Below are 17,817 nucleotides of genomic sequence, written 5' to 3' on the forward strand. Positions count from 1 at the left end.
GCGTTTCAGGCAGGGAGAGAACTGGGAGAGAACTTGACTTAGAGAAGTGTTGAATCTAGGCAGACCCTGGCGTTTCAGGCAGGGAGAGAACTGGGTAGCTTCCAAGAGTCTTGTGAGGTGCAAGCTGCTCCTTGTGTCTATGCATCGACACTGGGAGCTTCATGGTGCAGATGACCAACCAGACAAACAGTCACGGGACATGCAGGAGTCCACAGCTCTTCTAGAAGAAGCTTCCTCTGGGATGGAGTCCAAGGTGAATGGGATTTCTTCCCAGAATGACCGTGCCCTAAGTGGCCATTGTCCCTATTTGACCTTGTAATTGCTGTACCCGTGGGGGTATCCCTCAATGTCACTTCTTTTTTCAAGGTCAGCTCGGGCTCTCCTGAAGCCTGCCTGGCTCAGGATAGCCCTAAGGTACTAGTGGTGTCTGAGGTCTCAGGGCCATGTTGCTCTGCTGTGGCAGGATAGGAGGATGTCAGGTACCATGGCTGTCTGACCTTTGCCTGCCCTAGAGCAGGTCCATGAGCAACGGAGCTAAGTGGCCCAGCCAGCTGAGCCAAGGTCACTCCATTGTGACTTTTGCCTCGCTCTATGGATGGTCCTTCAGGACGTTCTCCCTCATTGGAGATTCCTAATTGAGTTGGGTGGTCCTAGCTGAAGGGTATCCCAGGGTTACCGGCTCTCCAGTTTCTCTTCAGCAACTCTGACCTAGAGTCTGGGGGGAGGAGGAGCAGAGCCACCCCTTTAAACATCAACTGGGCTCTGGAGACTCTGAAATTAAAACCTGCATAAACATCAGGCAGGAAAAGATAATAGAGCTGACCTTTCCCTATAAAATAGCAGCTGAGTGAAGAGAGAATGGAATTTGTTTTTAAACTTGTGACTCATGCTCCAAATAGTCCTTTAAAAGTGCAGTTGGCTTCCCGTAGCTGGGCCCCTCTTTCCCTGTGGGGAATACAGAAGGAGCTGAGACTTCACGCTTCCCAGACCTGGGGTGGTTATGGTGAATCCTGTGGCCTCAGCTCCTTTGGCCTCCATCACTCATAGCAGACTCTCCCTAAGCCTACCCTCAGAGCATCAGGACCTTCTGTCAGGAGCATTGGAAACTTGCTTCCTAGACACAGAGGTTGCCCAGCTTTAAATCTCTCAGCATCTATGCCAACACTCTGACCCCAACAATCACATTCTGAAGGAATCTGACTGATCAACCCCAGGTGGCCAGCTCAGTGTCCTTATGAGAGAAGCACGCTGATAGCCTCGTGGCCTCTGTTCCTTTGGAGCAGAGTCCTGTGCTAGATGGAACTGGTTATCTGGTGTCCGGGGACCCTGAAGGATGTCTCAAGGTGGTTTGTTTAGTTGCACTGCATCTGGTTCCCTGAGGCTTTCCAGGAGCGGGATAGAGTGATCCCAGTTCATACTCACTCACCGCTCACCTCAGTCCTGGTTTAACTGGTCTGGGGTGTAGCCCAGACAGTGGACTTTCGCAAGCTCCCTAGGTGGTTCTAGCCTGCACTGAGGTAGAAAGCCTCCTCTGATGGAGGAGGTAACAGGAAAAGCCAGGGGACCTGCTCTGTCTGCCCTGCCTCCTCTGCCTGCCCTGCCACTACAGCATCCCCATGAATGTTACTTTCTCAGAGATGGGGGAGTGGCTAGTTAAGCCACTGGTTTGAGGGAATGCAGCTAGACATGAAGACCATGAGAGATGTGTCCAGTGCTGCCTGGCTCTCAGGATTCAGTCAGAGCCACCTAGGCTGTTCTTAAATATGCACCATGATCAACCATCCCTTACAAGGACCACAGTGCTGTGCATTTGTCTCCTAAACATGTCACAAAATGTGCTAGGTTCACTGTGCTTGGAGACTCAGAGCTCCTTGGACACTGTCGGTCCCATGAGGACTTGATGACATATGGGGTGGCCTACTGAGTTTCAGATCTATTGATGTGCTGTGACCAGATCCAGGGCTTTGCCTCTAACAGACAAATGCTCTTCTGCTAAGCTATAGCCCCAACCCAGGCTTCTAAAGTCAGATGCAAAAGGATGGGAAAGTAAGTTAGCAGTTGCTCAGCCACCTGAACCCTCACAAAGAAGGTTCCTGGACGCGGCTGGACAGAGCGGCTCTGATGCCAGAGGCCAAGACTCTGGGAAGCAGAACCTCACAACAGATACAACCTCCAGAGCGTGTCAGAGAGCAGAGGTGGAATGAATTATCCAGATGTGAAAGACAAGGAGAGCAAATTTAACCGATTGCTGAATCTGGTCACCACATTTTGGAACCACCTAGACATGGTGGGCCAAGTCAAGGCCCAGGATGCACTGGGACAGCTACCACTGGGTAGGCTTTGACTTCCAGCTTCTAAACACAACCTGCCTTAGAGGCTCCCCTTTCTTAGAGGAGTGGGGTGCAAGAAAATGAGCTTGTACATGAAGGCAGAGGACCTTGAGGAGAAAATGACCTCTTTACAGGCTCTGCACCCCCAAAACAGACATGAGGTTGGAGTGAAGGGGTAGAGCTCTGTGCCTGGCACCTGACTTGCAGGCTGGTCAGACAGCAGTAAGTTCCTCCCAAGAGGCCACTTGGAATCAAAACCACAGCTTGTTTGCAATGAGTTACGGGCTCATCATGCCAGCCACCAGGCCTGTTACCTGGATGCCTACAGGCCTCAAGTGTGGCTCGGAGAGGTGGCGGGGCAGCTGTCTGGGCTTATCCCTCCTAACCATGTCCCAGTGGCTCCCATGATTCCCTCTGAGATAGGAGGCTAGTTTACTATTCTACATCAGATATCACAGACCACTTTGTCCACCTAAGGCAAACAGGAGTGGCCTGATGTTTCTTATGCCACAAATGCACAGTGAGCTTAGGTGACGCCAGGATCACCAAATTCTGATGAGCTGTGTGTCACAGGTCTCTGCAGTCACCACAGTGAGAAGCCAGTCATCCTTCCTGATCTTTGTCATTTAATTAAGTAATGGTTTCATCTTAGCTTTTCACACACGGTACTTTGACCACATTCGTCCCTGCCATTTTACCTCCTCGGACAGCTCCAACAGCAGACACTCCCCCCTTCCCTAGCAACCTTTAGTAAGTGCCCTTTGTGGTCAACTTCCATTCAAATGTGTTCAGAGGATCCTACCTGGCCATAAGAGAGGCAAGTGTGTGTGTGTGGGGGGGTGTTGATTGATTTGGGGTGTCTTTGCAATAAGACAAACTGTGTCCTCTGAGTACACTTTTTGGGAAAGCCTGCTCCCCATTTAATATTTTATGCCTGTGCATAAGATTGGATGTTCATATGATTAAAATCAGATGCATCATGGGGAAGGACATGCTTACCGAGCAAAAGCTTGCATAATACAAGCCTGTCAATCAAAACAAGAGACCCACCCATATACACCCCTTAGCAACCAATTCCTCCTCTTCTCCTGGACCCATAAAAAGAAACCCTGTTTTAGTTGGGGCTAATGAAGAGACACTATGACCTCGGCAACTCTTAGAAGGAAAACATTTCATTGGGGCTGACTCACAGTTTCAGAGGTTCAGTCCATTATCATTGTTGTGGAAAGCATGGCAGCGTTCAGGTAGACTTGGTGCTGGAGGAGAAGCTGAGAGTTCTACATCTTGATCCACAGGCAGTAAGGAGGGGACTGTCACACTGGGCAAAGCTTGAGCATAGGAGACCTCAAAGCCAGCCTCACAGTGACACACTTCCTCTAACAAGGCCACACCTCCTCATAGTGCACTCCCTATGGCCAAGCATTCACACACACGAGTCTACGAGGGCCAAACCTATTCAAACCCCCACAAGCCCCAAACACTAACTGGACTGTGTTGCTCACAGAGCCCACTGCTCTCCTGCAGGTAACTGAGCTGCACTGCTACTGTTCCTCTGGATGCAGTCAGTCTGTCTTCAGGTCTTGAAGATGCTCCCAAGACTCTAAACTTTCTGGTCCAGACAGAAGCCCCCAGTACCTCTCCTATTTTCCTGATTGCTTTTAGAAGCTGGACTCTACTTTCAAGAGAAATGTGCACCTTTCTTTCTGTGTCTGATTGGTTAATATGAGGGTTTTGTTTGTTTGTTTGTTTTCAAGACAGGGTTTCTCTGTACAGTCCTGGCTATCCTGGAACTCACTCTGTAGACCAGGCTGGCCTCAAACTCAGAAATCCACTTGCCTCTGCCTCCCAAGTGCTGGGATTAAAAGCATGCGCCACCACCACCCGGCTTAATATGACTTTTAATTCTATATTATCCTGCAAATGATAGTATAGAATTAAATATTGCCCCCCCTCTATCTTCTGCCTCTGTCTTTCTCTCTGTCTCTCTCTGTTTCTCTCTGTCACTCTGTCTCTCCGTCTCTCCGTCTCTCCGTCTCTCCGTCTCTCCATCTCTCTCTCTCTCTCTCTCTCTCTCTCTCTCTCTCTCTCTCTCTCGTGTGTGTGTGTGTGTGTGTGTGTGTGTGTGTGACATTTTCTTTATCTCTTCCTATTAGCTCCCATTACCTGACTGGTGTATGCGTGGCTGTGCAGGTGTGTCTACTGTATGCTGACTGATTTCTTGAGGTGTATGTTTAGGAATGGTATCTAATTTTAGTCTTTTAAGGTACCTTAATGCTGATTTCATAGTAGCCATACTACTGAGCATTCCTTCAAGTGTACTGTAAGAGCCATACTCCCCAATCCTGGCCTGTGCTTGTTGTCTTCTTGATGACAGCCACCCTGAGTGGGGTGAGATGGAGTCTGTCTGACCATTTCCAAAAATGGTCCTGATGCCAAGTTCACTGGCCTCTTCTCACTGCTTTTAAGGATAGAGATGCCTCTGAACTGATAGCAGTCTGATAGCAGCGGCTTCTCTGTTTCAACCCCATGCTTTGTAAAGCTGGAACATTCCAGGACGGCACCTCTCTCATGTGAAGACAGCTATCTTGTGTGAAGATCTCATGTGCTATCTCATGTGAAGATCTGCTCTTTGACAAAGAGATTACTTTCATACTTTGGGTTAAGTCAATGTTGTCATCAAGGCCAGTGTGGTCAAGATTCACTGGACTGCATGGAAAAGTTTCCAGGCAGAAGCCACAGCGTCCAGGTCGCTTTTCAGATAGATGAACTGATCCGTATAATAGCTACTGGACTAAATGCACCTTCAAATAACCTGTCCTTCTCCTAACATTATTTCTATGTTCTGCTGTGGAGCCTAAACCAGCAGACAGAACAGGAGGAGGCAGGCTGGTTGTTACCCAGCATGGGACTCCTGGTAAAGATGCAGCTGTTGCCTGCAATGACCTGAAAGCCATCTGAAATGAGGACATGGATGAAGTGCTTCAGGAACACACAGCCAGGTTTTGCAGAGTGATTCTGTCACTGAGCAAAGCCCATGGAAGACTCAACTTACATGTCCTTAGGAAATGAAATGAAACTATTTCTCAGAGTCATTTGGGGTCAGACAGTTGCAGGCCACACAACCAAATTCTGGGAGTCTTTTTTTTTTTCCTTTTGAACTAAGTATCCCAGATTAGTATGCGGCAGAGCACATGGATGTGTGGACCTTCTTACACAGCCTCAATTCAAAGGTGTGACAGAAGGGAAGAGAGCCGTGCCTGGTGAGCGACTGAAGGAAACATACTTCTCTTCTAAAGGAATGGGCATCAGTACCTGTGTCCTTGGCTCACACAGCCCAGTGGTCCAGGCAGGCAGGAAGTAGTGGCCGATCACATAGCAAAACATGATCCAGAAAGAAAGGGGACAAAATCCCATCAGTGTGACTCAGACCCCAAGCCTCAGCACCCTGAGAGGACCTCCTTCCAAACAGCCCTCACAGGGTACAAAAGACACATATAAAATACACAGGAGCAGGGACTTCTGCCGGACTCCCTGGAATCTCAGTTTTCAGGGATGGGTCTCATCCTCAGAGAAGTAGGATTCCACAGATACATGGTGATATTTTAACAGGAGCTGTGAGAAACTTACAGTCCCTGAGAATTCTGAAGGCCCCTCAGAGTCCACGCACCACAGACACAGCTGGAATGTACCCCAGCTCCCTCCTGCATCTCTTCTCCCAGTACTCTGTGCCTTCCCCTTGGTCCTCCAGCTGGGGAAACTCAGGGCAGGGCCATATGCAGAACACTTTGGGCCTCTGGATTTTCTCCTGGACCAGCAGCTGCAGCCCAGCTCCAGGGCCCCCTGAGTTCTTTGTCTACGCAGAAGCCACTGACCCCAACTGCTCCCTGAGAACAGTGCCTGAGCCCAGGCCAGGCACACTGCGCTCTCCCGGGTCACACTCTGTGTCCTTCTCCCAGGGTGCCTGCCACCAAGCTGATGACCTTCTCACTCCTGAACTGTAATCCAGAGTCAGAAGAGAGTCAATGGGGACTGAAGAGGACGTCTCATCAGTTTCAGCTGCCTTTGCTCAGCGCCTCCCTTCCTTCCACAGGTGGCTGAGAAAGTTCGCCTCTCCGATTTGTCCACGTCCCACTTCCTAGGGTGGAAGCTTCAGTGGAGGAGAGCCATGGTGGCGGGGATTGCACATGCTCTCAGGGCAATGTTCTACGCTAAGAAGCAAAAGTGCAAGGACCACCCGAGGATGCTCCACAGACGGTGAGGCTCTCATGGACTGTAAACGTGCATCCCATCTACAATTCTCTTTTAAGTAGGTTTTCCAGAATGCTTAAGAATGTTTTCACAACTTAAATTTTGGTATTATTTCAAATTTAAAAACTGCCGACAAAATTCAAGGAGTCCCAAATCACACAGATGTGCCAGCAGCCTCACCCCCGTTTCCTGAACCAGCTAAATGAATCACAACCTTTCACCCCTACGCAAGTCAGTGAAGAATCATAAAAACAAGCCTTTTCCTTATACACCCAAAGAAACTGTTAGCTTAGTGATTTTCAACTGTGAAATAATGATTGTTTTCCTGCGGTCTCATGCTTTCCAAACTGCATCAAAGTGACAGAATCCAGAACATACAACAAAATAAGACAGAAGCGAAGCTAAGGGAGGTAGCATACTCCCATATATCCAGCACCAGGGAAACCGAGGCACAAGGGTGGAGAGTTCAATGCCACCCTGGACTAGTGTGACCCTGCCTCAAAAACAAAACAAACAAAACCAAAAAACAAACAAGCAAAAACAAACCAAACTAACCAAACACAAAATAAATTCCAGACCTTAAAGTCCCTCTGAAAAAAGACACAGGAAAACTGTGACCCCCTAAACAAAATTCTCTCAGGGAACAGCCAGAGCATTACAACAAGAAGGCGGCTCTCCCCAGCTAGGTGGGTCAGGCATTTCTCATGATTCTCATGACCATCATGACCCTGTCCCCATCCCTGGGGTTCAAGCTTTTGTGGAGTCTCCTATCCTCCAGTGAGTTAGACCTAGCCATTTACTTTTAACTAACAGAAAGTGAGACGCGGGTGCATAGTGGGTTTGGAGACACTGGGCCATGTCCTGGGCCCCACCAGTCTCCAGGCTACCCCTTTTCTTCCAAGGAAAATGAAAAGATATTTCTGTCCGCAGAGGTTGCTTTCTTATCTCTAGTTCCCAAAGCCTCTTCAGTTCAGCTCCCGCCTTATCAATCCAATGAAATGGCTCCGCATAAGGTAACTCCCCTATCATGGCCACACTATATAAAAAAGGGTCTCTCTTGACATTCACCTATGTTACAACAGCTCTGACATTCTTACACCCTCCCCCTTTGAGACTTACTTTGCAGTCCAAGCTGGCCTCAAACACAAGATCCTCCTGCCACCACCTCCTGAGTGCTGGGGTTACAGGTATGTGCCAACAGGCCTAGCTATCTGCTGGAGACTCTTTCTGCCCTGGGCTGTGAGGCATGTCTTGCAGGCTCACACTCCTCCAGCAGGCCCTTAGAAGATGGCCATCTCTCAAAAGCCAAATCTGTTTCTCTTGTCTCCACAGAGCTCTGATGATAGAATGTTCTAGCCAACACCTGCAGCTTGCATAATGCAACTGGGGGCCTGGATGTCTAGTATGGCTCCTTTCTATGTCAACAGCTGCAGATAGTGGTGCTCCTGGAAGCAGCTCTAGATGCCTAGGCCACCTGTATCCATAGTTTGCCCCCTGGTGGTGAGAGCCCAGGATTCACACTGCCAGGTGCCTTCTCAATTGCCTCACAGTTAGGACATGAATGAACTAGTCACTAGATCCTGGATAATAGTTTTTAAGGTTTCCTTTCCTCTCTGCCTTTGGAGATAAGTATGTGGTGCCTGGAGCAGTGGCAGCTACCTTGAGACCATGATGAACAACCATGCCAAGGATGGCAGGATGTGAAAACAGAAAATGCCTGCGTAGTTCTTAAATGATGTTGCTCAGCTGCTCCCCAGCCCTGGGAGGTCAGTGTGAACCTGTTTCCAGTCAAGTTCACATCATCATGATCTTGACTCTTTATATGGAACCACCCAGAGCTATTCCAGGCTGTTGAAGCCCTAAACCTTCTCATTCTTCTGGAAATGACTAGGCATTCTCTCCACTGAGCTGTAGGCACAATTCCATTGAGTGGGCAGGCCTGTCTGGGCACTGTGCTGTCCCTGCCCACATCCGGACTTGAAAGCCGGCAGTCATGCTGCTGGTTTCTAACAAGCCCACTCTGGGTTCTCTCAGCACCTGCATACTCAGTACTATTTAGCTTGGTTTAGGATCCTAAACTGTGCTCTTTGTTGTCCATTCCATGTGGCTGTTTTTCTTCCTTAGCCAAAGTCTTAACCTTTGACACAAGAGGTCTCCAGGTCCCCCCAGTTCCTGCAGTGCTAAGTGTTTTGGGTTCTCCATAGTGAGCTAAGCTGCGCTGGGCCGCGGGTTTGTACGCCTTCCCTGGTCCCTCGTCAGGGTCACAGGCTGGAGCTCTTTCCTGTCTTTATTTCAGTGGCAAGGAGATGACGCTCAGCTCAGCTCAGCTCAGCTCAGCTCAGCTCAGCTCCCTCCTCACACTCACAGCCTCACCAGCAGGCAAAGCAGCCTCCAAGAGCTGGAGACAGGAGCAAACTTCCCACCACACTCCATCTGCACAGGAAGGGAGGTTGCTATGGTCATTACTCTGGCACACTGGCTCTCAAGTTTGGAAATCCCTGTCTAGGAGGCAACTCACTTCCCACTGGGCCTTTCTTGGGATCTTCCTCTGGTCTCTGCCCTCAGACAGGCAGCCTCTGGTGGTCATCCCCAGGCTTCTTCCAGCAGGGCGTAGTCCTCTCCTCCTCTTGTGCTCAGACTCCCCGTAGAAAGCCAGCTGCTCTAGAGTTCTCTCTTCCCTGTATAGAATTCTCCCTTGGCCTCTTGATCTTCAGCCTTTGCTGTATGTTTCTGTTCCTGGCTTTCTCTCTGAACTTTTTCCATCTTACAGGGGAATACATGATCCACTCAGAACAGTTAAGAGGCTATGTACCCCCTTCTGTCAAGATTGGCTAAAACTTCTGGGAAATAGTTAGCCAACCAAGTCCCCGTGTTCCCCATGTTGTTAGTTTCCTGCTAAAAGTCTACATTTCTCAGCTTTTCTTGTGAACTACAGAAGCTGTTCTCACTCCTCTAAGGGGCCACATCCCATCACACACACACACACACACACACACACANAGAGAGAGAGAGAGAGAGAGAGAGAGAGAATACAAAATGTTCCCTTGCTGTAAATAAACACAGACCCTGCTAAGGGCAGACCAAGCCTCTCTTTTTCTCAAGAGGCTTCAATATGCTTCCCATGCAACGAATGTTGGAGGGTGGGTCACAGGACAGATGTGTGGGGAGGGCTGTTGCTCAGCTCCCATGTTTTCAGTCTTTCCTCTGTGGATTTCAGGGAACTGAAGTCTGTGGGAATAGTCTCTGCTGGGCTTCCTTCCGTTCCCACCAGTGCAGAGGGCAGAGGCAGGGCAGTAGCCTGAGATGAGGCCCAGGGCAGTGGGGGTGGAGGTGGTGAGCTCCAGAGAAGCTTCTCTTGACCCAGGCAGATTCCTGTAGATCTCTCTGTCTTCCTCCACTCTTCCCTTCCTTTGCCCTCTCTCCTTCCTTCCAACCGGATCTTACTATGCAGTCCAGGCTGGCTCTAAACCCTGATCCTCCTGTCTCCACCTCCCCAGTGTCAGGATCTCTTCCTTTGCTTGTGGCTTCTCAGAACACTCATAAGATTTGAACACTGGCATAACTGATTCTATGTGCATCCAAGTTTGAAAATTCTATCTGAATCTTTCTGCTACAAGGTCTCAAGATCTGACCTTATTTCCTCTAGAACTTGCATTCAGGGCATGATCCCCCTGGGGATCACGTGTGGTTTTGTGTTGATTTCCTGCGTACTGACATCCAGTCCTTCCAGAGACATCTGCCAGATCATCACCTGCTCACTCACCTGCAGTCTTTGTGGTCACAGGCAGGTCTCTTGCTGCTCTGACTTGCCTCCTCCCCCTCCACCCCCAAGTTGTCTTCACTATGACTTCACTACACACCCTGAAAACATTACCACTAGTCTCCAGTTTGTTCTTCTTTTTTAGAGTTTGGCTATTTTTAGGTCCTTTATTTTCCATGTCAATTTTAGAAACAGGCTTATCAGCTTCTACAAAAACACAGATCAGAGGCTGCCAAATTTCCCATGACAACGCTGGACAGTTAACACTTTTCCGATTTCCATTACAGGAAGACTCTGCTGTTGTATGAAGGGGCAGACACATGGCCAGCGATGACGCGCAGGTCACAGTCCAGGCTCCTGGTCTCCCCTGCAGGTTGACTTTCCACATACATGGTTAGTTATCTGGGAACAAGGCCCTGTGCTTCTGTGCACATGCCTTATGTGTCTCTCCTCTTCCTTTCTTAGCTTGACTCTCCTGTTGGTCCTCACAGCAAAGGGCCAACAGTTACCTTCTGCTAATGAGAGCACCTACAGATCCACCACTGATGTCCTGCTAAGAAAGTCCTGATGTTGGTGGGTATCTGTTACAAGGGCATACAGTTACAAGGTCTGAAACATTGATGCTTTGGGGTGGTGTCTTTGTGGTTTGCCAGGTGGGTCAAAAGAGGGGCTCAGCTAGGAGTTACTTCCTACTAAGTGGCTAGCCAGGCTTTCCTGAGTGTCCTCTCAGCTCCCCATAAATTCTGAGTTTTCTATCTGCTACAGGAATGATACTGGCTAGTTCTGCATGCCAGGTGTGGGCCCCTGCTCCTGATGGTTCGTTCCCTGGTCAGTTTCCTCACATGCACATACCCTGCTGGACACGAAACAGGTCCTTGGTGGACCTCTGGTGCTTTCTCTGCACCCCATTCTTCCGTGGTTCTGCCTATCCTCAAGCAGCCTTGGACTCCCTGAACCCGCTTTTCAAGGTGCCAATCTGTGTCCAGATAGATTAATGGACCCACCTGTCTGTGGGGCACTGGGCAGGTGGCAAGCATCATTTTAAAGTTAATGACAAGATCTTGACATGACTTTAGTACTCCTGATAGTTACCTTCCTGGAAGTAAGTGTCAGAGGTCAGGCTATGCTGGCGCTAATGGATAACTATCAGCCTCTTCCTTGCTGCCCTAGCTGCCTTGAAAACAAGGACTGTCAGTCAAAAGCTGGGCTTCCCTTGTTTTGACACCAGCCATCTTGAACATTACACAGTCCCTCAAGAAAACCACATGATAGCTACGCTGAGCACAGCAGCTCTGGCTCAGCCGGGCAGCCTCTGTTTGCACTAGACATGTTGGGGGTCACAATCTCCAGTGAGATCTAAGACACTGTAACCAATTCTTCCTGGGGACAAAGTGGGGCACCTAGAGAGGCACTGCTGTGAGGGGTGCTAAAAGTCAAAGATTGTGATTGGTGTAGACACAAACCCTTATTTGCATATGAGACATGCTATAATTGCTATAAACACAAACCCTTATTTGCATATGAGGTGAACCTGGCATTTACCTGCTCCTGGGAGTGTTCTGCAGAAGGCACTGTGTGAGGAGCGGGTGTGGCAGCAGTCCCAAGATGGTGCCCGGGACTGCAGCTAAGTCTTATGACTTGCACCTGACTTCCTCATACACCTGAAAATAAGCAACGACCATCATGAGAGCTTCGCAGGTGCACCATGATGCTGGCAGTGTAAACAAGTCCATATTTGGTGGAGACATGCCCCTGCTGCCCTAATTGGCTGAAGCTGCAGTGCCTGGTGAGGTGATGTGGCCCGCTGTGAGTGGATGGGGGCTGAGAGTATATAAGCAGACCTCCCTGGGTCTCCGGGGTGCCCGTAGCAGCATCGAGGCATTCCTGCAATAAAGGCTGTTGAGAAGAATCCGACCGTGTTGTGTCTTCCTTGCTGGCCGAGGTGGGCGCAACAGCACTGCCCCCTCCTAGTAGTTCAGGGCCACGACTCCTCAGCTCTGGTTCCTACCAGCCCTATGTGCATCCTTCTAGATGACTTAGGTTGTTAACTGACAGTACTTTTGTTTTCAATATCCTTATGGCTTTATGTTTTCATACATTTTCCCTTTTAAAACAGGACAGCTTTTAGAAGAGGGCCCCTTCCCTTACCCAGGAAAAGCTAGACTAGAGCTTCTGGAAGGATCCCAGCAGTTGCCAGATCCCCAAGTTGCTCTAAGCTAAAGGTTTCTTCTAACTGAGGGACACTGGCACTGGAGGGGGAAGCAGGGGCAGTGTTAGGCCAGAGTCAAAGTGCAGTGCTGCTTAAGGAGTTGAGCCACAGTCTGTCTTGCCCAGAGGCTCTACTCTTCTTAGCCATCTTTCAGGATGCCTCAGCCTGCCTGCCAGCCTCTTGGAAGGGAAGTGAACCTGAGTGTGTATTTTAGTACCAAGCTAATTGCTAGTAGAACAAGAGTTTAAAAGCCAGACTGAGAGACTGGCTTGCTTTTTAAAGTATCAGGATTACTTCCATGGCTCACACCTCTCCCCTTCCCTTTTGTCTTCTTTCTTGGTTTTGTTTTTTCAAGCAAGGTCTCAGTATACAGCCCAAGCTGGCCTCATACTTGTGGCTCCCCTGCCTTAGGCTTCCAAGAGCTGAGATTGCAGGCTTACACTCCTGTGAAGCAAACTGTAGCTCCAAAATTTCTCAAGGGATTGAATAAATAAAGGCTTGAAAAAATGGTTAAGATCTGTGCCATAGTTTTTAGCTGCAAACTGACCCAAGATGTTGTTCTAACCTGAAACAAACCCAAGCTCCTATGTGTTGCTTGGATCCTCTGGCAGTTGTTTCTAGGTCCCCAGTGCTCTCGTCCATTGGCGAACTCTGCACTCTGAGGCACAAGTTCTCACGGGTGTGGCGGGATCCTAGGGAAACAGACTGCCATCTTGGGAGAATCGGTGAGTTGCCACAGTCCACAGATGGGCAGAGAGGTAATGTAAGGGTGGCCACCTCCACCAGGAAGTCTATGAAAGGCGAACATGGGTGTCTCAGCTCAAGTTAGAACTCACACACCACTGTGGTACGTGAACGGGTGGGGCTTTGGAGAAGTGACTGAGCCATCAGGTGTTGGACCTTCATGAACAGGATTAGTATTCTCATAAGACAGACTTGATGGTTGAGGATACTGCTAAGTGCCAGGGGCACAGTGCTTGCTTCCTAAGCACTCGTGAGGCCGGAGGCCCCTAATTCACAACAATGCACACACAAAAGGGAGAGGTCCCCCTCTGTCTTCTGTTTCTGACTCTCTTTCTCTGCCTGTCTCTCTCTCTGTCTCTCTCTCTCTGTCTCTCTCTCACACACATACACACACACACACACACACACACACACACACACAGAGACTGAGACCTAAGCAAGCCCCTCTGCCCTCTACTATGTGAGCTTGCCCTGACAGGGCTCTGTGTTTGAATGAGAGTGTCTTTGAGGCTGCAAGTCCTCACCAGATTCAGAGTCCAATACTGCATTAATCGTGGCTTTCCTGGTTTGTAGAACTGTAAATGCCTACTGCGTATAAGTTACTCAGAGTAAGGCATTTGCCAAACGCTGAATGCACAGAGGTTGTGTCCCACTGACCTTCTAGGAGCTGATTGTGTGGTGGCTTATGGACTCCTCGCTTTCCCTCAGCTCACAAGAAACTGGCAAATTATTCCTCAGCACATTTTAATCTTTAAGCTTTTGTTCAAAGCTAGAATTTTAGCCTAACATATACGGTTGTCACTGCCTAATTACTGACAAATTCATATGACACTGGTCATTCTCAATAGCCAGCTTGCCAGAGGTAATTGCCTCCTCCTTTGGGACTGGAAAAACAAAAACAAATTTCTTTTACTTCTTTCAAGTAGCATAGTAGTTAAAGTGAAATATCGAATTGAAGCATTCTTGAACATAATGTGATGTAAAAAAAAAAGAAGGAAAAATACAATCAACTCATAAACCAACTGCTCCATTGTCAGCTAGCAAGACTGAGAGCTCAGCTCAGCTCTGCCTCAGCAGCCTGAGGAGACAGGATCACTGGGGGACTATGAAACAAGAGCCTTGACTGTGTGGCTACAAAGAGTGTGAGGAGGAACCAGGGTGTGACAAAGGATGGTGGGACAGAGGGAAGAGCAGAGGGGGGGAGGGAGGGAGGGAGGGAGGGAGGGAGGGAGAGAGGAAGAGAAGGGGGTGGGGCACATACACAGAGGTGTCTGCATGGTGACTGAACCTGTGATTCTGTGGCTTCCACGTCACTTTGCTCATGAAAGGTTTCAAGACGATGAAAAATGTAAAGTTAAGCAAAAATCATAACATTCAAGTGGGTGGACTAATTTTTGTTTCATCTTAAAGACTTCCTCTAATGACATGCACCGTTTGAGTCCAGGGATGAAAGAGGGCTTCGACACAAACCCAAGGCTGCGGACACTCTGGGCCCAAGTGAGCAGTTGTGCTCTCACGTCTTTAAGAAGAAATGCCCCACAGTCAATTCTCCTTTTCTTGTGTGTGTTAAAGATCCAGGCTCCCAGCTGAATTCTAGACTGAGGGGCTTTCCCCTTCCTCTGTACCCTCAATTCCCTGCCCCCCTCCATTTCCTCTTCTTTCTTCTCCTCCCCCTCTTATCTTACACAAGTACTCACTCTTCAGCCTAGATCGGCATGGAACTCACTATGTAATTCAAGCTAGCCTGGAACTTGTAGCCATCCTTCTGCCTCTGCCTCTGGAGTACCTGTCTTTGAGTTCTGCCATTAAAAAAGGCCCCTAAGCAGCTCATGCTTCTCTGAAGAACATGAACACACACAGAATTACAGACAGTGGCTCTTGAGCCCCCAAAAGAATCCTATTTTCATGGAAGCTGCTCCAGCTACCTTCCCACGGTCCTGGGTGGCCCTGGGTGGCATGGGGCTTTGTTCCCAGGCTGAGTCGTCAAAAGTGTTGTGGTTCATGCTGACTCAGAGCACAGGCACAGCTACTGCATTCTGAGAGCCAGAACATGCAGGTGCCTTCACTTCCCATACCCAACACATTTATTTGCAAAACACTTGAGCCAGAACTAACTATGGCCATGTTTTTGGAGGCAGTGCTTAAAATGCTGGGGACCCCAACTCCACGGATATGAGTTTGAAACAATGTCATGCTGCTACACTGAGTCAACAGCACAGGAGAACTGTGTCCCACACAGCCTGTGGTGGGCATGATGAGCGATGCACGGCACTGACGGGCTTACACAATCTGGAAACCTTTTCTTTAACCTTCCTTACTGCAAAGTCAAGATGCTAATTCCACAACATTCCAAATCCCATCCCCTCCTTTGGAAACAGGGTGCCTACAGAACGGTGTTGGATGTCACTCCTGTGACCACCTCTGGGTCATCCCAACCCACAATTCATAGGGCCATGAGGGTCCTTCAGAGATCATCTGGCCAATTCCAAGGTAATATGACTTGTTAGTTTTTATGTCTCTTACACACACACCATAGTGCAGAGCTGACCCAGTCCTCAGAGTCACAAGCTTAGGAATGCTCCCAGAACCCCTTGACCTAGGGATGCTGCCAAATTAAATGCAGGTGTTCTTCGCCAGCTGCCCAGATGCTGACTCTTAGCACAGACCTGGAATCTCCCTGGAGAACAGGCCGGGGTTATCGCATCATTTTTGGGGAGGCTCACCTCACCAGGTCAAGGGGAAGGAGGTCATCCCAGACATGCCCTTGGGCCTCACTCTTCGTTCAAAGCTGGAGGATTCTTTGAAGGAGGAAGCCACTGCTCCTCTTTCTACTTCCTGCTGCTTCTCTTAACTTCCTAGGGTCCATTTACATTTGGGATCCTACAGCACAGCAACACTTAGAAGTGAATTAGGCCAGGAGAGGCTGTGCACACACAGACCCAGCTGCTTTTCAGCTACTTATGGGCTGCAGCTCAAAGATCTCAAGTCAGAAGCCAGCATAGGCAATTTAGCAAGATCCTATCTCAAGATGGAAGTGATAAGGCTCTGTGAATCTCTATGGTAGCAGTTCCATCCCTGGCACAACAGGCCCATGCATATACATGTATATACATGTACATGCACACACATGCACACACACACACACACACATATGAAGAAGAGTGCTTTCTCTTGAGAACAGTCATTAAGACCCAGAGTGGGCTGAACCATGAGGAAGAGCAGGGCTGGTTGGCTCTGTCTTCACTTTGCCTGCTGTTACCAGGAAAAAGGCCTACATACATACATTAACAGTATGTTATATAATGTAAATAAATAAGTGCAAAAAAAGTTTTGTACAGTTCATACTTGAAAAAAGTCAACACATTAGTTCCGTATCCCCATCCCTTCCAAAAGTAATCTAGTTTTACTCTGTCTCGAATCAAAACAATCTCTACCCCGTGTGAGAGCAGACAGAGTGGGAGCTGCCTCTCAGGCATGTGCCAGTTTGCTTTCTGTCATTGTCAGGAAACCCAGACTTGCAAATTAGCAATATGCCTATCAGTTTTTGCCAAGACAACGAAGACAGACAAATGAATGTTCCTGCAGGAGGGAGGCTCAGGCACCTGAGTAGGGGTGGAGAGCCTCTACACAGCCACTCACTTTTCAAAGAACATACAGGAGACCATGCCTTTCCCCAACACTGGCTTGGGGTCAAGATCTACCTTAGAGAGTGACTGTTTCCTGGCAGAACTTCCCTGAGGGTTCTAGGTGGAAAGCGAGCAAGAAAGTAAGACCAAACTACCTCACAGGTGACCAGGAGGCAATGGCTTTCTCTCCATCGCCTTTGAAACTGGAAACAACATTGAGGAGGATTTGGGGAGGGGGGGTTGGATGGGCTGCTGCAGCCTACACACAGGAAATGGTCTGAGTTTCTGATGTTTGCTCTCCCATGGTCTCACTCACTTCCTGTTCTCTGTCAGTGTTATTTCCCAGAGCACCTGGTCACCTGTCCAGGAACCTTGTCACAGTGAAACAGCCTGAATCTTACCTCGTGGTCATTCCAGAAACCACAGGATCAGAATCACCCAGCTCCAGGACCCTAGCCTCACCAGAACAACTCATCAGCCACTCGAGACCCAGTCTAGGGAGGAGAATATATGGATTCATACAACAGATCCAAAGACAGGTTACTTCAAACATCCACTTCGTATACCTTATAGGCAGAACTTTATTTGCCTATAAAGCTAGTTATTGCTCCTATAATCCCAGTGCTCAGGGGCTGAAACAGGAGGCATAAAGACAAGGACAGCCTGGGCTACAGAATTAAGACCCTGTCTTTAAACAAATAAAATGTCATAGAATGAAATAAAGGTTGGAATGAGACTTGACAGGTCTGTACGTGCAGGCCCTGTGAGGACTGCCTGGGATGAACTGTTGGAGCACAGCCTGTAGAGACACTGACTAGACTGTAAATTCCAAGTGTTATCATATTTCAGCAGTGAACAACTCTTGGTTTTGACTAGTGTATAGCACAAAGAGGTAGAGGT

General features: G+C 48.8%; 1 protein-coding gene across 3 annotated transcripts in view; it reads right to left on the reverse strand.

The window, feature by feature from the left end:
* The window catches only part of Ano10 (anoctamin 10), a 118,706-nt gene that overhangs the window by 2,103 nt on the left and 98,786 nt on the right, over nucleotides 1–17,817 (reverse strand). Inside the window, exon 14 of one of the 3 annotated variants that reach the window (XM_029481495.1) lies at nucleotides 11,955–11,999. The exons of the other annotated variants lie outside the window; for them this stretch is intronic. Within the exon in view, the coding sequence (XP_029337355.1) occupies nucleotides 11,970–11,999 (30 nt within the window). The 3' untranslated portion in view covers nucleotides 11,955–11,969. Of the gene's footprint in view, nucleotides 1–11,954; nucleotides 12,000–17,817 lie in introns of those variants that run through there. 3 annotated transcript variants of the gene reach the window in all.

This window comes from Mus caroli, chromosome 9 (assembly GCF_900094665.2).
Source record: "Mus caroli chromosome 9, CAROLI_EIJ_v1.1, whole genome shotgun sequence".
NCBI classification, from domain to species: Eukaryota; Metazoa; Chordata; class Mammalia; order Rodentia; family Muridae; genus Mus; species Mus caroli.